The 21,942-nt window shown below is 45.9% G+C and overlaps 1 protein-coding gene across 7 annotated transcripts in view; it reads right to left on the reverse strand.

The window, feature by feature from the left end:
• Nucleotides 1-21,942, reverse strand: part of pard3ba (par-3 family cell polarity regulator beta a) — a 174,950-nt gene that overhangs the window by 49,141 nt on the left and 103,867 nt on the right. For 6 of the 7 annotated variants that reach the window (XM_036983067.1, XM_036983066.1, XM_036983071.1 and 3 more), the window contains 4 exons: nucleotides 21,673-21,791; nucleotides 15,640-15,684; nucleotides 8,544-8,768; nucleotides 3,846-4,053 (listed from right to left, as the gene is read on the reverse strand). In XM_036983067.1, the coding sequence (XP_036838962.1) occupies nucleotides 3,846-4,053; nucleotides 8,544-8,768; nucleotides 15,640-15,684; nucleotides 21,673-21,791 (597 nt within the window). The remainder of the gene's footprint in view (nucleotides 1-3,845; nucleotides 4,054-8,543; nucleotides 8,769-15,639; nucleotides 15,685-21,672; nucleotides 21,792-21,942) is intronic. The other variant, XM_036983068.1, reaches the window with a different exon arrangement.

The raw sequence follows: 21,942 nt of genomic DNA on the forward strand, positions 1-21,942 counted from the left end.
GGTTCAGAACTTCTGTGAAATAGCATAGTTCCAAATAGAAATCAAACTGGATGGATATCAGAAATAGAGGGAGGACTAAAAACAAACAAAACATAACTATTGTAAAATAGACTGTGTATGTAAAATGTGTATAAGATGTATAAAATGAAGGTAAAAGCCGAAGTGTTTATTAGTTTTGTCCATTTGGGGGATCGGTGGGAGGGTTTGCGGGGAATAATAATAAAGGTATATTCTTTAAAAAAGTATGTATGTCTATATAGGTATGTGTATGTTTATATGTGTATATGTATGCATGTGTGTATGGATATATATATTTACCCCAAAAATATATGGGGGATTGGAAATGATGCAGACAATTACATTGATGGAACCAATATTCTTTCCTCAATATTTAGCTGATCCAACCCTTAAGGGGAAAAGAAAAAGAAAGTTGAACCATGTACCTCTATACACAAGAACGACTTTCATCATATTTCCACGGAACGTTTCACAAAAACACATTTACATGAAGAACAGCGCAGATGCAAAGTTTGGAAACAGAATGACGGCACAAACAGCACAAACTGTCATTCTGTTACCCAACTCTGCATCTGCGCTGTTCTTCATGTCATTTTAATATATACATATATTTTATGGGGGGAAATTGTTAAAAGTAGTCCTTGTGCGTAGAGTTAAGGTTTGTTTAACTTTGCAATGATTGGTTTTGGTTTAACAAACAAAGATTTTTCACCTTAAAATGTAACTGTGGAACTGCTCTCATCTGATTATTATCTCGTTATCAGCTGCTGTCAAACACACGTGGGTCAGAAAAGACGATTTCTTTCCTTAATAGCATGCAGCGAAATCGTACTAGATGAAAATCTGAAATGAGCATGACATCTTGGCATTTGAAGCGCACAAAACTTTATAAAATGTCACTTACTATAAAACGTCCTATTTTCGCATACCCAATCAGCCTACTATTGAGAACACAATTACGGGTTGGGTATTCGGGCCCTGCCAGTCAGCTACAGTCAGGAAGAGGACCTCAAAACAGGCAGGCTCGTGTTGACAGGACCATTGAGACACCTCAACATACAGAAAATGTAGACATCTTGCACATATACCCATGAGAATACGTAGTCATTTCTAGGCTCCACCGGCACTTTGAAAAAGCTGCCACACCAGTCTCTGTACTGAACATACCGTACACATCTTTCATAAGAGCCTATGAGAGAGTGTACTGTATATGTATGCACACGGTGAGGAGTCTCACGTGGCTGACGAGTAATGTGGCTGATCTTCAAAAGGCCTGTCAATGCCGAAACTCCCTCAGGCGGTTCGCTCAGCAAGGACACTTCAATCTCTACTACTGTAGGTACCGAAGGGACAACCAGTCATCTCGCATCGAAGACTGTCTTTATGGTTGGGGGTGGGGGGGTGGGGGGTGTATGAATATGAAGTGTGTAGGAGTGCGTGGATGGCGGTGGGGGGAGTGCAGCTGCGATGGAAGTATCGACTAGATTTTGTGAATGTAGATACCATACTGTTGTCCTCTCAGAATGAGAGAACAGATGAAATTAAAAGGAAAAGGGAACAAAAAAAGAGGGAAAGAGCAAAATAAAGAAACTCAGGACAAAGAAAGAGCAATATAAAAGAGAAACATGCAATAATCCAGCTAATATTGGCACTGTCAGTATTTTGATTTCAGAATAGCCCTGTTGAGTCCAAATAAGTCCAAATAACACAATGGCTTGTGGAAGTCCTGCCTACACAAACAAAGGATCTGGCCACCCCAAAAAATAATACAGTACATGCATAGCAACAATAACGGCCATGAAAAAAATGCATCGGTCCCGCTACACGCTTTCGATCAGAGGGGAATTGGAATCACGTGTCTTTTCATTTTTCCCAGTTTGAAATACTGCCTTCAGAGTAAAACAACATTTGTGATCTACAATTAGATTGGATGTGTTTCTAATGGCACCCGGTTCCCGATATGGTGCACTACTTTTGACCACAGCCCTATGGGCCCTGCTCAAAAGTAGTGCCATATATAGAGACTTGGGTGCCATTTGGGATGCAGATTTGGAGCTACGCCGTATTCCAGCTAATTAAGTCATAGTTCACATGCAATCATCAGGCCAGAGTGAACCGAGCCTGTGTTTGGTGGGAACTCTGGGAGCGTTTAAGTGTCTTGCCCTCCACTTCTGCTCCAGCTGCACTCTGCGCTTAAGGCTGCACTTGGCTGGATGTTGAATTGCAATATAAATGTTTCCCGGAATTTTGATTCAGTCAAACGGTTCAAGAATGTCCTGGCTAAAGCCTTCAACCCAGTGAGTAGTCAGAGAGCGCACTAGGCTATGTCTCGAACAAGCTGGAGAGCGAGAGAGTGTGTGATGGAGTGTGTGTGTGGTGAGTGTAAGTGAGAGTGAGAGAAAGTGTGAGTGTGGTTAGTGTGTGAGTGTGTGAGCATGGATGTGTGTGTGTGTGCACTTGCAAGTCTGTGTGTGTGTGAAGGGTCTCCCGAGTGGCGCCGAGGACTAAAGCACTGCATCGGAGTTCTGAGACGCCACTACAGACCGGGAGCCCCATGGGACGACGCAGTGTCCAGGTTAGTGGAGGGTTTGGCAGGGGGGGGGTTTCCTTATCTCATCGTGCTCTAGCGACTCCTTGTGGCGGGCCGGCGCCTGCACGTTGACTTCGGTTTTCAGTTGGACTGTTTCTTTCGACCCATTGGTGTGGCTGGCTCCCGGGCTAAGCGAGCAGTGTGTTAAGAAGTAGTTAAGATGCATGACTCTCGACCATCGCCTCTCCCGAGTCCGTTGGGAAGTTCCAGCAATGAGACAAGATCGTAACTACCAATTGGATTTCAACAGCCCTTTCCTGTAATTGTTTGTATGCACACTGTGCCAATGTGCGTGCATTCATACGTGTGTGTGTGCATGTGTGTGCATGCATATCTGTGTGCGTGTGTGATAAGAGGTCCAATAACAACAGCCCTGTCCTGTGACCTCTCCATCTCCCACCTGCAACCAACAACCCTCCCAGAAACAAACCAAGTAAAAGGTTGTGCGTGTGTGTGTGTGTGTGTGTGTGTGTGTGTCCATCCTGCTACCAAGCCAGATGTTAACTGTGTACATCTCCCCACCATTACCACTGACATGCTGGACGATTGGATTCTTATCCGAGGGCCTAAAATCGATAGACATTGATCGCATCGCAATCGAATGACAAATCTTTGAACTTCTACGGTGTAATAACAAGACTAGATCGATAACCATCTTTTTACTATACAGTACCACATTTACCCTAAATCTCAGCAAGATCATTCTTAGCTTAGAACTAGTGCAGGGCTCTCCAACCCTATTCCCGGAGAGCTACCTTCCTGTATGTTCTCTCTCCAATCCTAGTCCAGCACACCTGATTCTAATAATTAGCTAGTTGATAACCTGAACCAGGTTAGTTTACAACTGAGTTTACAGTGAAAACCTACAGGAGGGTAGCTCTCCAGGAACAGGTTTGGAATGCCCTGTACTAGTGAAAGAAATTGTGAGATTTGTGTTAGGTGCTTATTGGGATGGTGAAAACGTTGGGTCAGTCATACTGGAATAAGCAGTGGTTGAATGATCTGAACAGTTGGAAAAGGGGAGTGCTAAAAGAGGCAAGAGTGGAACTAGAATTCAGAGATACATATTATGAAACGTAAAGAGTGGAAACATTGTGTGGCTCAGTTGGAAGATCAAGGAGCTTGCAACGCGAGGGTTGTGGGCTTGATTCCCACAGGGGACCCGTACAAAAATCTATGCTCTGGATAAGAGCATCAGCTAAATTACGGAATTGTAAAATTGTAAATGGTTGCCTACCTTAAGAGCCCAAATCCTTTTTTCTTGGCCTTTTTCTCCTGGTCCTCAGAATCCTCGGTTTTCTTCTTCACTTTTTCTTTGCTTTTCTTCTCTTTCTTCTTCCCTTTGGTCTTCTTCTTCTTCTTCCCTGCCTCTGATTCAATCTGGTCCTGGCGGGATGAGCCACTGACGGGAGTTTCTCGGCCTGAGCTCTGCTCTGACAGGTCATCTGAGAGGGAGGTAGCAAAGGTTAAAAAAGGTCAACTAGGGCTGACCCCATTTCGTCGACTGGACGATTGTTTGGTCAATAGACTGATGGTCGACCAAGATTTCTTTAGTCGAGCATTCGCAAGAAAAAAAATATATTTCATGGTGCACAAGACACCTGTCTGTTTCGTGCCTCTCTCAGTGGACTTATCCATTGGGGAGGGCACAGTCCATCACTCTAAGACATACAATTGTATATGGTTATATTATGTAAAGAATAACGATGCAACACTAATGAATCTAATATTATTTTATAACAAATGCGAATTATCCTGCGTTGGATACGGTCACTGTCATTATAATAATAAGCAATGTCGTTATCATTAGTAGGCTTTGTATAGTAACAACCATGGAGCTGTAGGCTTAAGAGCACATCCAGTTTAGTCTTAATACCATAACTTATTTAGGCCTATATTTCAATATATTCTATTTATCACTCATTCGTTCATGCCATCACACAGCATACGAGACGGTCATACTTTGAAATGCAATCAAGCATTTTAGTTTAATAATGTAATAAAGGGAGCTCTGAATAATTAGCCTAAACGATAAATAAAGGGCAGTTCACCAATGCATGCAAGTGTTTTTAGTTTTCTGTAATTAGCACAGACTCTGGTACACTTACATATTTAGTGTTGTTTACACTGTTCCAAATGGTCAGAAAATTATATAATATTGTAATCTAACAGCAACTGTTTGGCACACATAATACTCACGCAGCGCTTGCTCCTATGCCCTCCTTTTTCCTGGCTTTCCAGTAGTTTCCACAACTAAGTCAAATGTCTTCCACATATCTGACTTCCCTTTCCCTCCTGAGCAAACAGTAAACATTCACCCGTTTCCGAGTTTGTTTTTCACGTCCTCCGCCTCCATTTTGCTGTCACGTGTTACTGTGTTCAGAGATTGTTCAAACCAATTTATTGCTGTGATTATGTAAAGCTATAGGTCAGGCCCTATTGGCCACATACTTAAGATGCTTACATGTGTCAAGTAAAGAGAGCAACGGTTGAGGGAATAGGGAATATTTTTACTCAACAAATTAGGGATTTCGGTAACATAACTTTTCAGTCAGAAACAAGTAATAAACTAAATGACTGAAATGATGTTGCAGCTAACACAGTGCAATAAACACTTGCTGTGCTCTGGAGCCTTCACGCTGCAGTTGTGAGGAGAGCGAGACAACGTGTGCCAATCACACAGGCACTCGCTGTCATTTTTTTAACATCGGGCTCTTTCTCGAGTCATTTGTGTGTCTTAATTATTTAATCAAACAGTGTAGTATGTAGTTGCTTTTGTTCAAACACATTGGGTGTGTGTCTATATATGGAAAATAACGTTTCAACATTTAAAGAACAGGACGACTCTTGGTCGACCAAGATTTTTCTTTTTTGCCGGGACAGCCTTAAAGTCGACACAGATGCCATAAACACAATGAAGTAGACAGGCAGACAAACACACACTCATATACATTCCCCATCCCACCTGCAGTGACTCAATACTTTGCAGCCGGGTTCACCAACATGTCTTTTTGGGAAAGTGGGAGAGGTGGGGGGTGCTGCCTCCGATCTTGTAGTCAGAATCACTGGTTCCCCCTCTAAGCCTGAGGCAACCACTCCGTGAGGCCAGAGGATGAGTCAGAGGCAATTCTAGTGGTTTATGGTTCAGTTTGGATGCTCAGATGGTCACACACACACAGCTCACTCACACACACACACACAGCTCACACACACACACACACACACACACACAGCTCACACACACACACACACACACAGCTCACACACACACACACACACAGCTCACACACACACACGCACAGCTCACACACGCACAGCTCACACACACACACACACACAGCTCACACACACACACACACAGCTCACACACACACACACACACACACAGCTCACACACACACACACACACACACAGCTCACACACACAGCTCACACACACACACGCACAGCTCACACACACACACGCACAGCTCACACACGCACAGCTCACACACGCACAGCTCACACACGCACAGCTCACACACACACACAGCTCACACACACACACACACAGCTCACACACACACACACAGCTCACACACACACACAGCTCACACACACACACACACACAGCTCACACACACACACAGCTCACACACACACACACAGCTCACACACACACACAGCTCACACACACACACAGCTCACACACACACACAGCTCACACACACACACAGCTCACACACACACACAGCTCACACACACACACAGCTCACACACACACACAGCTCACACACAGACAGATATTTGGCTTCACATGAAAGATGTTATATAAAAAATGTGCAGCTGTGGGATTAAAAAAGTTCTCTGCCCAGAAACGCTGACTACATGTACATTGAGCCGCTAAACAGTGTGTCCTTTTGCGACCTCTGCGTTTTGCAGCGAACGTCAGCGAGTTACGCAATGGCTAAATGACTCATAAACCAAAGTTTATACAACTCATATGTGGATATTTCTGAATAAATCGGTCCAAAGGCAATTATACACTGAGTGTCCAGAACATTAGGAACACTTTAATATTGAGTTGCAAATCCTTTTGTCCTAGAAAAGTCTTAATTCGTCAGGGCATGGACCCTACAAGGTGTCAGAAGTGTTCAACAGGAATGCTGGCCCATGTTCACGCCAAAGCATCCCACCTTTGTGTCAAGTTGGCTGGATGTCCTTTGGGTAGTGGACCATTCTTGATACACACGGGAAACTGTTGAGCGTGAAAAACCCAGCAGCGCTGCAGTTCTTGACACTCAAACCAGTTCGCCTGGCACCTACTACCATACCCCATTCAAAGGCACTTAAATATTTTGTCTTGCCCATTCGTCCTCTGAATGACACACATACACAATCCATGTCTCAATTGTATCAAAGCTTAAAAATCCTTCTTCAACCTGTCTCCTCCCCTTCATCTTCACTGATTGAAGTGGATTTAACAAGTGACATCAATAAGGGATCATAGCTTTTACCTGGATTCACTTGCCCCACAGACGTTCCCTCGGCCCCAAGGACGTTCCCTCGGCCGTGCTCGGCCCCAAGGACGGCCCCACGGACGTTCCCTCGGCCCCACGGACGTTCCCTCGGCCCCACGGACGTTCCCTCGGCCGTTCCCTCGGCCCCACGGACGTTCCCTCGGCCGTTCCCTCGGCCCCACGGACGTTCCCTCGGCCGTTCCCTCGGCCCCACGGACGTTCCCTCGGCCGTTCCCTCGGCCCCACGGACGTTCCCTCGGACGTTCCCACGGACGTTCCCTCGGACGTTCCCACGGACGTTCCCTCGGACGTTCCCACGGACGTTCCCTCGGACGTTCCCTCGGACGTTCCCTCGGACGTTCCCTCGGACGTTCCCACGGACGTTCCCACGGACGTTCCCTCGGCCGTTCCCTCGGCCGTTCCCTCGGCCGTTCCCTCGGCCGTTCCCTCGGCCGTTCCCTCGGCCGTTCCCTCGGCCCCACGGACGTTCCCTCGGACGTTCCCTCGGCCCCACAGACGTTCCCTCGGCCGTTCCCTCGGACGTTCCCTCGGCCCCACGGACGTTCCCTCGGACGTTCCCTCGGCCCCACGGACGTTCCCTCGGACGTTCCCTCGGCCCCACGGACGTTCCCTCGGACGTTCCCTCGGCCCCACGGACGTTCCCTCGGCCGTTCCCTCGGCCGTTCCCTCGGCCCCACGGACGTTCCCTCGGCCCCACGGACGTTCCCTCGGCCGTTCCCTCGGCCCCACGGACGTTCCCTCGGCCGTTCCCTCGGCCCCACGGACGTTCCCTCGGCCGTTCCCTCGGCGCCACGGACGTTCCCTCGGCCGTGCTCGGCCCCAAGGACGTTCCCTCGGCCCCAAGGACGTTCCCTCGGCCGTTCCCTCGGACGTTCCCTCGGACATTCCCTCGGCCCCACGTATGTTCCCTCGGCACCCAATGACCAATTTCAATCAAAATTGGCACAAACGCTTGTTTTACAAATTATTGGTTTAGTAATGAGATGTGGCCTTGTTTGGGGATGAGGATAATTAGAATGATACCCAGTGTGCTTGGAAAGTGTCTATTTTTGACATTTTGGTCATTTAGCAGATGCTTTTATCACACTACATAGTGCCATCACACTTCTGACACCAATGTAGTAAATTTGGGGCCACAAAATTGTGAACCGCTATAAAAATATAGTATAGAAAAGTATTTGTATTTTATTACACAATACATTGTATTGTAGTTCAGGACAGTGAAATACAAATGACAAAATACTAAAAATTGGAATACGTATGTGTCCACCCCGCCCCCTCGACCCCTGGTTTAGAAGATAGGGCTAAGGAAACATAGGGGAGAGGGAACATTGGGCTGTGGGAACTGAGGGAACATAGGACCCAGGGAACATAGTCATGCTCAGTGTTGTATTAACAATGGTGATTTCCCTTACCGTCCTCCGGCTCCGAGGGCCCATCGTAGGACTTGTCGATGGCGGTGCGGAAGCTCTGGTTGCAGCCCCTCCCCCGCACCATGTGGGGCCTGGGGCGGTGGAAGGGCACCTGGCTCTGCTGGCTCAGCTGCCGGGCCTCCGACACGGCCGACTGGAGACTCTCCAAGGAGCAGGACTTCCATAGCCCCAAGGTGGGACCCAGGTCACTCCCCCTGGATGAGGACTCTGAGAAGGGGAGAGACAGGGAGGGAGACCCCGGTCAGCATGGATAGAAGGAAGGAGGACGGGAAGTGGAAAGAGAGGAAGGGGGGGAGAGAAGAGGAGCGGTTGGGGAGAAATGGATTAATTTAAAATGGGGAGTTGGGGAGTGTAAAAGATACGAGGCGAGAGAGAGGGATGCATTCATGTAGAAGCAAAGGAAGAGGATGAAGGGGAGTGGAGGAGTGCCAAAGGACTGCCGTGAGTACACAGGCATGGGCCACAGTTAGGAGGAAGAGAGACAGAAAGCAAGAGGAGGAGGCACATGAAGACGATAGGACAGACTACAAGAGGAAGACCACAGTTAATGAAGAGAACGGAGCAAAAAGAGAGAGAAGTGAGGAGGGTGAGAACCAACAGAAAAAACAAAAACGGGAGGACACAGAGGGAGCGAAGAAGGGAGTGGATAAAGAAGAGAAAAAGGAACAACAAAAAGGGTCATGCCGGAAAAGGTGTCAAACACATGGCCAGACCCTCTTCATGGGGAGCTCCTGGGTACACAGGTTTTTTGCTTCGACCCTGCTGTAACAAACATCAAAAAGGTCCTGGTGAGCAGCTAGAGCAGTAGGTGTTCTAAATTAGGGTTGGAGCAAAAAACCTGCAGGACGGTATAGCTCTGTAAGGAGAAAAGGTCGCTCCAATGGCTAGTGTTGTAGGTTAGTCACAGAGGTCCATCACCGGACCAGGGCATGCATAAGTAGGCCGCAGAGAAAGACAAGCAAAGGGGATGTGGCCAGAAACACACAGTCAGTCCCAAATCGTTCCCCAATCCTTCATTTGGCCTTCATTTGGCTATTTTGCTAAAAAGGTACAGAAAATAGTTTAAAACCGACTGAAAAAGTGACTATTTCTAAGTGTTTATTTCTAACTCACACCAGGGATTTGCAAGACATTTATTCTTCAAAACGTTCTCGGAGAAGGCAAACGCTCAAAATGTTCTCGTTTTAGACTCTCTTTTGTCAACTCAGTCTTCAAAGCTTGAGAATATTCCTCTTGAAATTGATTTTTTGGAGAGTGGGCGATAGAGTCGAGGGGAAAGGAGGGAAAGTGAGCAGGGCTGCTGCAGCAGTGGCTTTTAAGTCCTAAATTGACTTTGAGGAAGAAGTGGGATTTGTGTGAAATAAGGGGTTATAAATAGAGAGCGGATGCGTTCAGGAATAAAATGCTCAATTTGAGAAGCAGGATTTGTGTCACAAATGTAATTGTGGCTGTCCGGCTAGCAGCCTGATAGAATTAAGCTGCTTGCTGCTGGGTTGCAGCAGTGAACGCTGGGCTCAGAGTGTGTGTGTGCAGTACACGCTTGTGTGCATTTGCAAGCACAACACCACCTGTGTGTGTGTGTGTGTGTGTGTGTGTGTGTGTGTATGTATGTATGTGTGTATGTATGTATACACATACATACGTTCACCAATTTGACATACCTACACTGGATATATAGGTGAATGTAGATGTAAATGAATAACGTTTGACTACGATCACTGCCTGCTGTGGACCAGATGCTCAATGTGGGTTCGTTCATTCACTCACTCATCATGTCAGGTCAACAATCATTGGTGACCGGTGCAACCCTCTGACAGTGCAGCGCAAGACAGGAACGCTGTAAGGGATCCCACACAAACCAATACTGCCCATCTGAATACAACTTTGAGCAATAGGAGTAATGTTATGCAACCACCTCTAGCAACACACACCTGCGTTATACAAATCAAAACACATTAGAACCACATGTACGATGCAGAGAAGCACACACCGGAATCCTTCACGACTCGAATACTGCAGCACACTAAGGTACAGGGTTTCAAACCGACAGCAGAAACACACCGAGCGCTAGGATTGAGAGACTAAGAGAAGATATACTTTATTAGTCTACGCAAGATGGACATTTGTCTTCTGCTTTAATCCAACCCTTGATATTCATACACAAACACACATTAGATTGGAGAGGCTGGAGCAGGAGGGCAGCCACAGTGCATCGACCAACGAGCAATTATGGGGGTTAAGTTACTTGCTCAAGGGAACATTGGCAGTAGGTGGCACCTGAGATATTGATGCATTTGTAAGCGTGAGCATTTCCCCTCTTTGACTAGAGCGAGCGTTTTCCCTCTTTGACTAGAGCGAGCGTTTCCCCTCTTTGACTAGAGCGAGCGTTTCCCCTCTTTGACGAGAGCGAGCGTTTCTGCAGCTCAACTGAGCAAGGGCGCCACCGGTGACAGAAATGCCACGTTTTAAGCAGCCTCTCCCTGCAGTGGATGATTTAAAAAGGTCAGTTGTCATGGAGACACCTCTGTCCGTGTCGGGGTGTGTGTGTGTGTGTGTGTGTGTGAGCCTCGCTCTTCTTCTCATCATCATGAAGGATAGACATTATCGGTTTACCTTTCCATCTCCCATCTGTGATGCAAACTAGTAAAAACAACCTAGACTTTCCCCTTTCCAATAAATGGAAAAGGTATATAATGTGGGTGGGTGGACACCTTCAAACCTATTTTAATACCACAACCTTTGGGTGTTGACATTTGAGCTGTACCCGATGAAAACAGAATAACTTAGTATTCATAGGGCAATGTATAGGAGAGGCAGATACAACAAAACAAACAGGTTTCAGAGTGGTACAGTAAGCAATGCACATGTACAGTTGAAGTCGGAAGTTTACATACACTTAGGTTGGAGTCATTAAAACTTGTTTTTCAACCACTCCACAAATGACTTGTTAACAAACTATAGTTTTGACAAGTCGGTTAGGACATCTACTTTGTGCATGACACAAGAAATTTTCTCAACAATTGTCTACAGACATATTGTTTCACTTATAATTCACTGCATCACAATTCCAGTGGGTCAGAAGTTTACATACACTAAGTTGACTGTACCTTTAAACAGCTTGGAAAATTCCAGAAAATGGTGTCATGGCTTTAGAAGCTTCTGATAGGATAACTGACATCATTTGAGTCAATTGTATTTCAAGGCCTACCTTCAAACTCAGTGCCTCTTTGCTTGACATCATGGGAAAATCAAAATAAATCAGCCAAGACCTCAGAAAAATTATTGTAGACCACAAGTCTGGTTTATCCTTGGGAGCAATTTCCAAATGCCTGAAGGTACCACGTTCATCTGTACAAACAAAAGTACGTAAGTGTAAACACCATGGGACCACTCAGCCGTCATACCACTCACGAAGGAGACACGTTCTCTCTCCTAGAGATGAACGTACTTTGTTGCGAAAAGGGCAAATCAATCCCAGAACAACAGCAAAGGACCTTGCAAAGATGCTGGAGGAAACAGGTACAAACGTATTATATCCACAGTCAAACAAGTCCTATATCAACATAACCTGAAAGGAAGAAGCCACTGCTCCAAAACCGCCATAAAAAAAGACAGACTGGGGCCTCCCGGGTGGCGCAGTGGTTAAGGGCGCTGTACAGCAGCGCCAGCTGTGCCATCAGAGTCCTGGGTTCGCGCCCAGGCTCTGTCGTAACCGGCCGCGACCGTGGGGCGACGCCGTGGGGCGACGCACAATTGGCCTAGCGTCGCTCGGGTTAGGGAGGGCTTGGTCGGTAGGGGTGTCCTTGTCTCATCGCGCACCAGCGACTCCTGTGGCGGGCTGGGCGCAGTGTACACAGTGTACGCTAGTGGCCAGGTGCACGGTGTTTCCTTCGGCGCATTGGTGCGGCTGGCTTCCGGGTTGGATGTGCGCTGTGTTAAAGAAGCAGCGGCTTGGTTGGTTGTGTATCTGACTTTCAACCTTCGTCTCTCCCGAGCCCGTACGGGAGTTGTAGCGATGAGACAAGATACTACAACAATTGGATACTACGAAATTGGGGAGAAAAAGGGGTAAGACTGGAGAAATGTCCTCTGGTCTGATGAAACAAAAATAGAACTGCTTGCCCATAATGACCATCATTATGTTTGGAGGAAAAAGGGGGAGTGGAGTGGCCATCACAAAGCCCTGACCTCAATCCCAAAGAACATTTGTGGGCAGAACTGAAAAAGCGTGTGCTAGCAAGGAGGCCTACATACCTGACTCAGTTACACCAGCTCTGTCAGGAGGAATGGGCCACAATTCACCCAACTTATTTTGGGAAGATTGTGGAAGGCAACCTGAAACGTTTGACCCTAGTTAAACAATTTAAAGGCAATGCTACCAAATACTAATGAGTGAGTGTATGTAAACTTCTGACACAGTGGGAATGTGATGAAAGAAATAAAAGCTGAAATAAATAAATCTCTCTACTATTATTCTGACATTTCCCATTCTTAAAATAAAGTGGTGTTCTGAACTGACCTAAAACAGTGCATTTTTACTAGGATTAAATGTCAGGAATTGTGGAAAAAGTACTTGGCTAATGTGTATGTAAACTTCCGACTTCAACTGTAAGTGTCCACTAACTTTTGTGAAATAATTAACTTAACTCAAAAGTTCCATCCAATCAAAGTACAGTTCAATTAAGGTCCCTACCAATCACAATTTAGTTCCAATTAACGTTGCAACCAATCATAGCTTATCTGCTCCCCGAGTGCACTCTGATAAATCACTAACAATGCATCCCCGGAAGGGACACAGATGCAGGCAGAAGGCAGTAATCGTGTTTAGATGTATAGATGGAGCCTATGGCTGCATATTTGCTCAGTTAGACGTATGGCTCTAATAATGGTCAGAGACTTAAAAGGCCATTTCATAATTACAGACTCACCTTCAGTGGATTAGTCACGTGGAGGGATGGGAGGGGGAGAGGGGGGGCAGGGACTAGAGATGGGACATGTATCATTTGTTAAAGCTAGGTTTAATAAATGCACTACTACACTGCGATAGACCACAAAGCATGTAGTGTGGGCAGAGCACACAGACACACAGACACACAGACAGATGGCCCTTCCCGCTACAGAGTGATCCATCAATTCAAATCAGCCCAACATGGTGACTTTCAACTTGAATCAACAACAGTGAGATGAGGGAGAGCGGGGCTGGGTAGAGAGAGAGCGATACGAACTACAACAAAGCAGGGTTCCGTGTTGGCAGGGGAAAAGGGAAGGCTACATGTTTTCAAAGTCTAACTGCAGAAGGGGACAAAACTAAATAACGGGCACTGCCAGTTGCCCAGCGGGCCAGAAGCTAGCCAGTGTTTGCCACATCTAACGGGGCTTCAGCGTGGGTGGATATCACCCCATCTCCAACAGAAACTAAACCAGGCATCAGTGGAGCAAAACATGCACACACACCACAACAAACACACCACAACACGCACATACACACACATCACAACACGCACACACACATACACAACACGCACACACACACACACACACACACACACACACACACACACACACACATCACAACACGCACACACACACACCACAACACGCACACACATCACAACACGCGCACACACACACACCACAACACGCACACACACACACCACAACACGCACACACACACACCACAACACGCACACACACACACACCACAACACGCACACACAACACGCACGCACGCACCAAACGCTTGAAACAGCTGAGACAAAATTTGTTAGAAGCTGTGCGTGCGCAGGGCTACTAAGTGGTGTGTGTGTGTGTGTGCGCGCGCTGGAAGCGTTCCCAGACCTGTGTATGAGTAGAGCTGCCAGGGAAAGATGTTAAGAGCCGGGGGACAGCCAGAGGAGGATGGAGAGATGGAGACAGAGACCACAGTGGGGAGATGGAGAGAGGCTCCCTCCAAACATCCATTTATCCCCCTCTCCTAAATGAGCATGTTCTCCTCTGGCTGTTGATACACACACTCTAGTCTATTCAGAGGGCCTGAGGATTACTGGAGCTATCCCTCTTTCTATGTCACACACATGCACATGTGTAATCCTCAGGTGCATGTGTCTACGCGTTAGTGTTTCTTTGCGCACACACAGCGGTTTTAGCCAGATTAAAGCCGGAGGCGGAGCCCCTCTTAAAGACCATCCTACTAATGAAATATGTCAAGGCCTATAAAGAAGCATGGGCCATTTAAAGAATCATGCACGGGGACCACGTCAAATACGGCCCCGTCAGCAAACTGGACTCAGTGCAGCCTGTCAATACGCATTAGCGTCCACATCAGTTAGAGGCTGATGTAGAAAATGAATATTTATTTATCATAGCCCATAAGGGTGATTGTGACTACCGATCAGAAATGGCCTTTGAGGGAAATCATATGGGTAAAAATAGGTTTGAGTGTATGGGGGGGGGGGGGGGCTGAGTGTGGTACTTTACTGTGGGGGTGGGACTTGTAGAGTCGTCGTTATGCGGCAACAGTTTATGCTGTGGTAGATTTAAGGTGTGTGTGTTTCTGTGTGTGTGTGTGTCTGCGGGGGGCGTGCGTACAAGCCTTTCATTCAATCCCTGCACCCTCTTTCTCACTTAAGTGAAAGAAGACAAATTAAGAACATCCCGGTCTAATGCAATCTAGGGCTGTCGGAGCAAAGAGGTAGCTTGACAAATCACTTCCTGCTGCTTGCAGCTGAGTAAGGAGAACATATAAATCAGGTTCAGTGACACAAAGCACCTCCCCGCTGAAGTTTGTTCGTTCCAGGGGGAAGTCCCCCCCCCCCCAAGTACAGATCTAGGATCAGCTTCCCCTTCCCTCAATCCTTTCCTTAACCATTAGAGGAGTTAGAGGAGTCCTGAACAGGTCGTAATGTGTTGTGCAAGTCAGTGTAACAGCACACTTAAAATTATGATTATTTTCCATACATTTTTTTCAATGTTTACCCACCTTCTTTGTTTGAGAAGGTGTGTGTTTGTGTGTGTCTGAAGAGTGTGGGTGTGTTGTGTGTTGGGGATACAGATAGAGGGAAGAGAACGTTTCTTCACCTGGCCTCTGCTCTGCCAGGGATCTCATGTTGCTCTCATCAGCCACTGAAACACAGAAAACACACACAGTGAATATTGGAACACCATAAGGGTAGCCTTTGTCTGTTTTCTCTGAGCAGAGATGGAGAAAGAGAGAGAGAGGGAGCAAGACACGGACAGAAGAGCGAGAGGGAAAGAGATATGGTATAGGAGAGAGAGGGTGGGTGGGGAGGGCAAGAACGGGGTACTCTTCCCCCCCCCTATTTCCCTACCTTCCCCCCTCTCTCTCGCCCGCATCAGTCTTTCCCTCTCTCTAATCCACACCAACAGGATTGAGGAGGCAGGCAGGGAGCGGCATCAGCTGCCAGAGGGGCACTGCGCCACAGGACACAATAATAGGTTTTCATTACGTCGCAATTTCTCTGAAATAATCCCTTTTCATATTTTATGAGGTCAACTTTCTCCCGGCAGAGAAACGAGAGAGCAGAAGAAAAATTAAAAAGAGAGGGAGAGAAAATGCAGCTGTGACGGAGGGGACAATGGATTAGACTGGCTGTTATATTTGCTGGCTTCATGCGTTGCATTTTCCCTCAAATACAGTAGCCACAAAAAGGTTGTGGTGGCGGATGTGTGTGTGTGTGTGTGTGTGTGAGCTGTGTGGCTCGAAGCTAAAAATAATGTGCATATGAATCTGCTTCTATTGTTACAGAGACGGAGAGCAGCATCAACAATCTCTCACCCACCCACACACACACACACACACCCACACACACAGAGATAAATACATGTTCTGCAGCTGGGACAGGAATTTGCTGCTGGTGTTGGTGAGATCATTATGACTACAGCTCAGCGAACCGCATTGTTTCTTCTCCACGTGTGTGCGTTCATATACATGACTCAACTATTGTCAGATCAGGTCATGTCGTCAGGGGGAAAAACTCCTGGGTCTGAATTCAAAACGGGTCTCAGAGTAGATGTGCTGACTTAGTTCCCACCTTATATTGCTTATGATTTCAAAAGCCAAGCTGATCCTAGATCAGCACTCCTACTCTGAAAGGCTTTATAAATACGGGTCCAGGTGCAGCCATTAAGACAGACTTGAGAGTGAGCGGGTAGGACCACAGTCTTGGCTAAGCCCATTTAACCAACGTCGGATACCTCTGAAACGCTAAACAAGTCATGTGTGCGTCCTAAATGCCACCCTATTCCCTACACAAATAAATCGCTTTGTAGCATGAGGCAGCTTGATGTATAAGTACACGCCCTGGTCAAAAAGTTCCTGATTAAGGAATAGGGTGCCATTTGAGATGCAAGCCCGTGTTTTGCTTGTGCACCGCACCCTACAGTCCCCGTAGGAAAACATTTGCTAAGCACCAGAGCTTATATTGCTTATTACTTTCTGCTTAGTGCAAAAATAAACCCTCAGACTTGACTCACCCCGGCTTAACCCCCGTTTGGAAATGGGAAACTACCCCCTATTAAAGTGGATGATCCCTACAAATGTGACACACAGCACAGGGTCACAGTGTCATACAGTCCCCATGCCTCTGGTAATGCTCCCCCACCCTCAGATAACAACCTCGGGGGGGGGGGGGGGGGGGGGGGGGGGAGTAGGAGAAAGGTGAAGTGAGGGAGAAATATGGAGAGAGAGAGCGAAAAGGAGAAAGAAGGACGGAAATGGAGTGAAAGAGAACAAGGAGGAAAGAGAGAGATTACCAAAAAAGAGAAAGACAAGAGAAGCAGCGAGTAGGATGCGGGGGGTCTCTTCCTAACAAAAGCCAATCAATGTGCAGTAGCGGCGTGCGACTAGTTTAGAAGGGGGAAACCAATCCACAGCCCTAATGAACTGGGATTGGAAACCAGCGACAGGCAAAAAATAATTAACAGAGTAAGATATACCTCACTCTGAAACAGAGGAGAGGGAGAAAGGGAGGGAGACGGGTGGGGGATTGAGAAAAGAGAGAGATGGGGGAAGAATGAGAGGAGGGAGCGAAAAGAAAACCAGAGAGAGAGGCTGGCAGGGTCACCCAGGTGCTAATATGAGGAAATAAGCTGTTTAGAGCAATATCATTTCAGGGAACAAGTTGGGTATGAGTGTGGACACATATGCACGCACACAGAGCAGTGCTTGACTGACTAGACAGTCTCGTTCAGGAACCGTTGTCTTGAAAAGGTCAGGCCTCCCAAGTGGCGCAGCGGTCTAAGGCACTGCGTCGCCGTGCTTGAGGGGTCACTACAGATCCGGGTTTGATCCCAGGCTGTGTCACAACTGGCCGTGACAGGGAGTCCCATAGGGCGGCGCACAATTGGCCCAGCGTCGCCCGGGATAGGGGAGGGTTTGGCAAGGGGGTTGCTTTACTTGGCTCATCGCGCTCTAGCGACTCCTTGTGGCATGCCGGGCGCCTGCAGGCTGACTTCGGTGTGTTTCTTCCAACACATTGGTGCAGCTGCCTTCCAGGTTAAACGGGCGGGTGTTAAGGAGCGCAGTTTGGCGGGTTATGTTTCGGAGGACGAACAACTTTTTTTCTCTCTCTCTCTCTCTCTCTCTCTCTCTCTCTCTCTCTCTCTCTCTCTCTCTCTCTCTCTCTCTCTCTCTCTCTCTCTCTCTCTCTCTCTCTCTCTCTCTCTCTCTCTCTCTCTCTCTCTCTCTCTCTCTCTCTCTCTCTCTCTCTCTCTCTCTCTCTCTCTCTCTCTCTCTCTCTCTCTCTCTCTCTCTCTCTCTCTCTCTCTCTCTCTCTCTCTCTCTCTCTCTCTCTCTCTCTCTCTCTCTCTCTCTCTCTCTCTCTCTCTCTCTCTCTCTCTCTCTCTCTCTCTCTCTCTCTCTCTCTCTCTCTCTCTCTCTCTCTCTCTCTCTCTCTCTCTCTCTCTCTCTCTCTCTCTCTCTCTCTCTCTCTCTCTCTCTCTCTCTCTCTCTCTCTCTCTCTCTCTCTCTCTCTCTCTCTCTCTCTCTCTCTCTCTCTCTCTCTCTCTCTCTCTCTCTCTCTCTCTCTCTCTCTCTCTCTCTCTCTCTCTCTCTCTCTCTCTCTCTCTCTCTAGCCCGTTGGGAAATTACAGCGATGAGACAAGATCAGAAATTAAATTGGGAGAGAAATACACAAAAAATATATATAAACTCAACACCTGCACAGGATCGGTACATCACACCTGCGGGACAGGTACAGGATGGCAACAACTATTGGCCGAGTTACACCAGGAATGCACAATCCCTCCATCAGTGCTCAGACTGTCCGCAATAGGCTGAGAGAGGCTGGACTGAGGTCTTGTAGGCCTATTGTAAGGCAGGTCCTCACCACACATCACTGGCATCAATATCACCTGTGGGCACAAACCCACCGTTGCTGGACCAGACAGGACTAGCAAAAAGTACTCTCCACTGGCGAGTCACTGTTTTGTCTCACCAGGGGTGATGGTCGGATTCACGTTTATCGTCGAAGGAATGAGCATTACACTGAGGCTTGTCCTCTGGAGCGGGATCGATTTGAAGGGTCCGTCATGGTCTGGGACGGTTTTTTGCTGAGTTAATATACAGTGCCTTGCGAAAGTATTCGGCCCCCTTGAACTTTGCAACCTTTTGCCACATTTCAGGCCTTCCATTTCAATATTATCGCTTGCACAGTGCTCCTTGGGATATTTAAAGCTTGGGAAATCTTGTTGTATCCAAATCCGGCTTTAAACTTCTTCACAACAGTATCTCGGACCTGCCTGGTGTGTTCCTTGTTCTTCATGATGCTCTCTGCGCTTTTAACGGACCTCTGAGACTATCACAGTGCAGGTGCATTTATACGGAGACTTGATTACACACAGGTGGATTGTATTTATCATCATTAGTCATTTAGGTCAACATTGGATCATTCAGAGATCCTCACTGAACTTCTGGAGGGAGTTTGCTGCACTGAAAGTAAAGGGGCTGAATAATTTTGCACGCCCAATTTTTCAGTTTTTGATTTGTTAAAAAAGTTTGAAATATCCAATAAATGTCGTTCCACTTCATGATTGTGTCCCACTTGTTGTTGATACTTCACAAAAAAATACAGTTTTATATCTTTATGTTTGAAGCCTGAAATGTGGCAAAAGGTCGCAAAGTTCAAGGGGGCCGACTACTTTCGCAAGGCACTGTATATATATATATATATATATATATTTTTTTTTTTAAATTGGCAAACCCTTCATGGTCGTGTGTGTGTTAACATAGCATTAGGAAACCATTCCAATGGGCCCATGTGATAATAATGTTGAATCTGTGCTTGAAATTCAATACTTCACTAGGGAACTTACAGATGTTGCATGCACGGTGGACAGTGGAAGGGTCATGTCAACCTCTATTATTTCATACAGAGGTAGTCCATGTAACTTATGTGATTTGTTAAGTTGAATACATATACTTATTATGAATTCTTCTTATTAAAAAAATATAGAACATTTAGATGGTTTGGGATGAGGACTGCAGAGTGAAGGAAAAGCAGCCAACAACTGCTCAGCATATGTAGGTACTACTTTAAGACTGAAGCTGGTTGAGAGAATGCCAAGAGTGTGAAAAGCTGTTATCAAGGCAAAGTGGCTACTTTGAAGAACCCTTTTTTGGTTACTACATGATTCCATGTGTTATTTCATAGTTTTGAGGTCTTCACTAAAATAGTAAAATAAAGAAAAACCCTTGAATGAGTAGGTGTGTCCAAACTTTTGACTGGTACTGTATATCAAATCAAATTGTATTTCCAATAAAATAAAATTATATTTGACACACAACAGGTGTAGTAGACCTGACAGTGAAATGCTTACTTACAAGCCCTTAACCAACAGAAAATAAACACAACATGTAACAATTTCATAGATTTTACTGAGTGAGTGTTCATATGAGGAAATCAGTCATTTGAAATAAATTCAATAGTCCCTAATCTATGGATTTCAAGACTGGGAAGACATATGCATTTGTTGATCACAGACACCTTAAAAAAAAAATATATATATATATAGGCCTCAGGATCTCGGCACGGTATTTTTGTGCATTCAAACTGCCATCGATAAAATGCAGTTGTGCTCCTTGTCTGTAGGTTTTGCTTGCCCATAGCATAACCCCACCGCTACTATCGGGAACGCTGTTCACAACATTGACGTCAGCAAACCGCTCACCCACACGCCATTCACATGGTCTAGGGTAGTGAGGCCGGTTGGACATACTGACAAATTCTCTAAAATGATGTTGTAGGTGGCTTATGGTAGAGAAATTAACATTACATTCTCTGGCAATAGCTCTGGTGGACATTCCTGCAGTCAGCGTGCCAACTGCACACTCCCTCAAAACTTGAGACATCTTTAGCATTGTGTTTTGTGACAAAACCGCACATTTTATAGTGGTCTCTTACTGTTCCCAGCACAAGGTGGACCTGTGTAATGATCGAGCTGTTTAATCAGATTGTTAGTATGCCACACCTGTCAGGTGGATGGATTATCTTGGCAAATGAGAAATGTTCACTAACCGGGATGTAAACACATTTGTGCACAAAATTTGAAAGAAGTTATTTTTTTCTGGGTATGGATCATTTCTGGGATCTTTAATTTCAGCTCATGAAACTAATACTTTACATGTTAAGTTAATATTTTGTTCAGTGTATATGTTTATACAGTAAAATGTGTATAAAATGTGAAGAAATCTAAGGGGTGTGAATACTTATGCAAGGCACTGTATGAAACGTTGGTAAACTTTAAATTATAGTTTGAACACTTGAAACAGATAATGAAAGCAATATCTACCATACTGAAATTCAATACACAACTATTTTTTGAAATGTGATTTTTAAACTGAATGCAATACTCATTCAAGTCAGTTTCAAATCAGAAAATACAATATTGAATTTATGAATGAAATTATTCAATTTGTGCATTACCAATAAAAAAAAATATATATATATAAATTCAAATTCACATTTTTAATACCAATTAAAAACTATGGAATTCAAATACAATCTCTGTTGGCACTGAAATCCCTCCATATTGGACTGTGTTCGCGTGCAACACTGTGTGCGCGTGCAACACTGTGTGCATGTGTGAACTCACCCAGGTCCATGCTCTTAGAGTTCCTTGTCTGAGGGTTGTCAGTCTGCCCGGGTTGCTGTGCCGTCTGTGTGTCCGGGTGAAGGTGACCCTCAGGAATCGTGGGGGCCTTGTTCCACTCTCTGAGAAAAAAAAAAAAAAAAAGTTTATAATCAACACTGCTAACATTGTAGCCTGTGCTTTTGTTATGTCCTATTTTAATGTTTAACTCGTTTATAGGGTATTTTATGTAAATATACTTGGTGTTGTTTATTTTCCAGCAGTGTTGGCAAG

Source organism: Oncorhynchus mykiss, chromosome 7 (genome assembly GCF_013265735.2).
Source record: "Oncorhynchus mykiss isolate Arlee chromosome 7, USDA_OmykA_1.1, whole genome shotgun sequence".
Classification (NCBI taxonomy): Eukaryota; Metazoa; Chordata; class Actinopteri; order Salmoniformes; family Salmonidae; genus Oncorhynchus; species Oncorhynchus mykiss.